The sequence below is a fragment of the Nilaparvata lugens genome, chromosome 7 (genome assembly GCF_014356525.2).
Source record: "Nilaparvata lugens isolate BPH chromosome 7, ASM1435652v1, whole genome shotgun sequence".
NCBI classification, from domain to species: Eukaryota; Metazoa; Arthropoda; class Insecta; order Hemiptera; family Delphacidae; genus Nilaparvata; species Nilaparvata lugens.
Genome location: NC_052510.1, coordinates 38,192,005 through 38,198,004, shown reverse-complemented (window position 1 = coordinate 38,198,004; position 6,000 = coordinate 38,192,005). Strand labels below are relative to the sequence as shown.

General features: G+C 38.1%; 1 protein-coding gene across 1 annotated transcript; it reads left to right on the top strand.

The window, feature by feature from the left end:
- The first annotated feature begins 3,531 nt into the window (after positions 1-3,531).
- Positions 3,532-4,764, top strand: LOC111053941 (serine/arginine repetitive matrix protein 5-like). Its single transcript, XM_022340885.2, has one exon. The coding sequence runs from the start codon at positions 3,532-3,534 to the stop codon at positions 4,762-4,764; it is 1,233 nt and encodes a 410-aa protein (XP_022196577.2).
- The last annotated feature ends 1,236 nt before the right edge of the window (positions 4,765-6,000 follow it).

Sequence of the window (6,000 nt, the reverse complement as noted above, 5' to 3'; positions counted from 1 at the left end):
TATTGAAACAGATAGAACTAGTAGTTCTGCGAACAGTAGACCTTGTTCATGATTACAACTTTCAATCTAATGAGAAAGGCCAGTACAGTAAGTACAGTATATTGTGAAGATTTAGCCATGATTGTCATCTATTATTTTCTCCATTGAAAGTGCTAGAGACACTGTTTCCAGGGACACCGGACTTATCAAGGAGTACCTTTATATCAAATACATACCTTTCAAATGGAAAAGTCTGAGAAATTGTCAAAAAACCACACATTTATTGGTACTCAGAAAGACCGGCTTCAGTCATTATCAGAGTTTATCAGAGATTGACAATGGTGTAATTACTGAAACCGGTATTTCTAAGTATCAATAAATCTGTGGTTTTTTTGACAATTTCTTGGTCTTTTAAATTCAATGTTAATAATTACCACAATATCAACTTTTCAACTATACAAAAAGGAAAAAAAATTACCTTTATACCTTTACATACAAATTTTTCTCTACAACTGCAGTATTGGACTCCAATACAATAAAGATTTTTCAAATAATTTATCCAATAAATTTGTTAAATCAATTTAATAATAATAATAATAAGATGATTCAATCCAATTATTCTATCTAATCATAATAATTTATTTTACAATGATATTTTATTAGAATAAGATAAAACAATATTAGTATTATATGCAAAAAAAAACTGGCAGGAACGAGAATTGAACCTGGGTCCCACAGTGTGACAGACCATTGTCTAACCGAGTCGACCACCTTGTGCTCATAACAATAGAAGCGAAAAAGTATAGGAATGAATTGCTGTATCTTCAAAGACACATTCTTTCTGGATTGAGGTTAGTTTGCGGTTTTTTAAGTATTACAAAAAACCAGAGGTTTTATGAAAAATCGTTACACATTCGTCTCTGCGCATTGTTTCAAAGAACTTGCATACCAAATTTCATCCAAATCGAGCAATAACTGCGACTATAACTGCGGTACAAACAAACAAGCAAACAGACAAAAGCTGATCGAGTCAAAACAAACACCTCAGCTTTGCTTCGGTCAATATAAGAAGCCCATGAACGTATCAGACATTTTGGAACAACGAAGACACTTCACATGCTGAAAGAAAGTTGCTATTTTAAAAACATGCATAAAAAAGTAGCCAAGATAGTAAAAGCTTGCAACATATGCCAAAAAGCTAAATATTCCCAATATCACGTTAGAGGCGAAATGAACCCTATTCTACCTCGAGCACCATTGGAATTAATATCAGCAGATATATACGGCTCACTACCTATGGCCCAATATGGAAAGAAGATGGACTAATGAAGTGGGAAAGCCTAAACGTATCCTATCCGATAATGCGACCTATTTTTGCAGCAAGCAATGAAAGAAATACTCCACAAGGGCTAATATCAAGTGTTCTAGAACTTCTACATATAATCCTAGTGCTAGTCATGTAGAGCGATGTATGGTGGAGATGTCTCATCTTATGCGGACATACTGCAATATGAAACACCAACAATGGATTGGAATATATTGGATATTTATAATTTTCAGAAGAATGCTTCAATAACAGTATAAATGGGAGCATTGGTCCACATGAAATTATTTTTGGAAAAAGAAATGATACGTTTATGGAAAAATCAATTGACTTTCCAACATCAGAAATAAATAGGCCTTGAAATTTTGATTTGCAACACCCAGTCCAATTAAAATTGGAGAAGGCAGCCAGTAGCAGAAAGCAATATCATGATCAAGCCTACAAAATATTTTCTTACAAAGTTGGAGATGAGGTTTTAGTAAAAAGCCATCATTTGTCAAATTCATTGGAAAAGGTAACACACCACCAAATGCAATCAGTCATCAAAACCACACATCACAACCAAATGCAATCAGTCATCAAAACCACAGACCACAACCAAATGCAATCAATAATCGAAGCCACAGACCACAACCAAATGCAATAAGTCATTGAAACCACAGACCACAACCGAATGCAATCGATCACTGGAGCCACAGACCACACCCATATGCAATCAGTCATTGAAACCACAGACCACACCCAGATGAAATCAATCATTGAAGCCACAGACCACAACAAAATGCAATCAGTCATAGAAACCACAGACCTAAACCAAATGCAATCAATCATCGAAGCCACACACCACAACCAAATGCAATCAATCATCAAAGCCACAGACCACAACCAAATGCAATCAATTATTGAAGCCAAAGACAACAACCAAATGCAATCAGTCATCGAAACTACAGACCACAACCAAACGCAATCATTCATAGAAGTTACAGATCACAAACAAATACAATCAGTCATCAAAGCCACAGACCACAACCAAATGCAATCAGTTATCGAAACTACAGACCACAACCAAATGCAATCACTCATCAAAACTATAGAACACTACCAAATGCACTCAACCATCAAAGCCACAGATCACAAACAAATGCAATCAGTCATCGAAACCACAGACCACAACCAAATGCAATCAGTCATCGAAACTACAAACCACAACCAAATGCAATCAATCATCGAAGCCACAGATCACAACCAAATGCAATCTGTCATAGAAACCACAGACCACAATGTCCCATCACCACATAACATAAGGTAACATAAATTTTACTTATTTAAATCCAGATTATCAATGGTTGCTGATCTATTCGAATATTCCAACTGGAGTCTCAAACTGGAAAATTACTCATATCCACCTGTTTTGCTTGATTAGAAGACAATTTCAGGTTTTTCTGCTTTTTAGAACTTTAGATCAAATCCACTTGTGATTTGGACTTCTGTGTACGTAATGGAAGTGATTTTGATGAATGGCGTAACAGACTTGGTTGACTTATGATGATTTCCAAAGTCGTAGCACAGACCACAACCAAATGCAATCAAACATCAAAGCCACATACCACAACCAAATGCAATCAATCATCGAAGCCACAGACCACAACCAAATGCAATCAGTCATCGAAACTACAGACTACAACCAAATGCAATCAATCATCGAAGCCAAAGACCACAATCAAATGCAATCAGTCATTGAAACCACAGACCCCAACCAAATGCAATCAATCATTGAAACCACAGACCACAACCAAATGCTATCAGTCATTGGAATCACTGTCCACAAACAAATGCAATCAGTCATTGCAGCCACAGACCATAACTAAATGGAATCAGTCATCAAAACCACAGACCACAACCAAATGAAATCAATCACCAAAGCCACAGACCACTACCAAATGCAATCAATCATCAAAGCCACAGATCACAAACAAATGCAATCAGTCATCGAAACCACAGACCATAACCAAATGCAATCAGACATTTAAACTACAGACCACAACCAAATGCAATCAATCAACGAAGCCACAGAGCAATACCAAATGCAACCAGTCATCGAAACCACAGACCACAAACAAATGCAATCAGTCATCAAAGCCACAGACCACAACCAAATGCAATCAGTCATCGAAACTACAGATCACAACCAAATGCAATCAATCATCGAATCCACAAACCACAAATAGATGCAATCAGTCATTGAAACCACCGACCACAACCAAATGCAGTCAATCATCCAAACCACAGACCACAACGAAATGCAATCAGTCATTGAAACCACAGACCACAACCAAATGCCACCAATCATCGAGGTCACAGACCACAACCAAATGCAATCAGTCATCAAAATCACAGACCACAACCAAATGCAATCAATCATCGAAACCACAGACCACAACCAAATGCAATCAGTCATTGAAACCACAGACCACATCCAAATGCAATCAGTCATTGAAACCACCGACCACAACCAAATGCAGTCAATCATCGAAACCACAGACCACAACGAAATGCAATCAGTCATTGAAACCACAGACCACAACCAAATGCCACCAATCATCGAGGCCACAGACCACAACCAAATGCAATCAGTCATCAAAATCACAGACCACAACCAAATGCAATCAATCATCGAAACCACAGACCACAACCAAATGCAATCAGTCATTGAAACCACAGACCACATCCAAATGCAATCAGTCATTGAAACCACCGACCACAACCAAATGCAGTCAATCATCGAAACCACAGACCACAACGAAATGCAATCAGTCATTGAAACCACAGACCACAACCAAATGCCACCAATCATCGAGGCCACAGACCACAACCAAATGCAATCAGTCATCAAAATCACAGACCACAACCAAATGCAATCAATCATCGAAACCACAGACCACAACCAAATGCAATCAGTCATTGAAACCACAGACCACATCCAAATGCAATCAGTCATCAAAACCACAGACCACAACCAATTGCAATCAAACATCAAAGCCACAGACCATAACCAAATGCAATCAGTCATTGAAACCACAGACCACAACCAAATGCAATCAGTCATCAAAACCACAGACCACAACCAAATGCAATCAAACATCAAAGCCACATACCACAACCAAATGCAATCAATCATCGAAGCCACAGACCACAACCAAATGCAATCAATCATCGAAATACAGACCACAACCAAATGCAATCAGTCATTGAAATCACAGTCCACCAAAAAATGCAATCAGTCATTGCAGCCACAGACCATAACCAAATGCAATCAGTCATCAAAACCACAGACCACAACCAAATGCAATCAATCATCAAAGCCACAGACCACTATCAAATGGAATCAATCATCAAAGCCACAGATCACAAACAAATGCATTCAGTCATCGAAACCACAGACCATATCCAAATGCAATTAGTCATCAAAACTACAGACCAAAACCAAATGCAATCAATCATCAAAGCCACAGACCACAACCAAATGCAATCAATCAACGAAGCTACAGAGCACAACCAAGTGCAACCAGTCATCGAAACCACAGACCACAAACAATTGCAATCAGTCATCAAAGTCACAGACCACAACCAAATGCAATCAGTCATCGAAACTACAGACCACAACCAAATGCAATCAATCATCGAAGCCACAGACCACAACCAAATGCAATCAGTCATCGAAACCACAGACCACAACCAAATGCAGCCAATCATCGAAACCACAGACCACAACCAAATGCAATCAGTCATAGAAACCACAGACCACAATGTCCCATCACCACATAACATAAGGTAACATAAATTTTACTTATTTAAATCCAGATTATCAATGCTTGCTGACCTATTCGAATATTCCGACTGGAGTCTCAAACTGGAAAATTACTCATATCCACCTGTTTTGCTTGATTAGAAGACAATTTCAGGTTTTTCTGCTTTTTAGAACTTTAGATCAAATCCACTTGTGATTTGGACTTCTGTGTACGTAATGGAAGTGATTTTGATGAATGGCGTAACAGACTTGGTTGACTTATGATGATTTCCAAAGTCGTAGCTGTATGTTCACAGAGCTGATGTCAGACAACAGCCTTACCAATGGAAGAACTTGGAGCACGATGCTTATCCAATGTAATACCTAATATAAACAAATGCATAAAGTTCTGATTGCTGTCGCAATCACTTTCTTATTGTAGTTGAAATCTTCTTCAAATTGAATTTTTCCATTGACAAATATCGAAACTTGTTTTGAATGTGTTTTAATCAAATTCCAAGAAGTTTTTAGTCCCAACAAGAACAATCTCCATAATGATACAGATAAGCATAGAGCTTTCTCTGTCCTCTGTTTGAAACTTGGAATGGTGGTTTATTGAGGCTTGCTCCACTAACAGACGGCTTTGCTTTAGAAAAATAATTTCCCGGTGGTTTGAGGCCAACTTCAAACACCTCTCAATCCAATGTTCATCTTCATCCCGGAATTTGGTTCGAGCTTCGAAACATAGTGGAGCGGCGAAGGTAAAGAGTATCACAGAAGGTAGCAGCATAGACTAATTATATTGAGTTATGCTCATACAATCTTTCCTCCATGGTAGTAGATAAGGTAGCTGCGAAGCTACCGCCACTCCACTATGTTCTGACACTTTTAAATACTTGCATTACTGTGT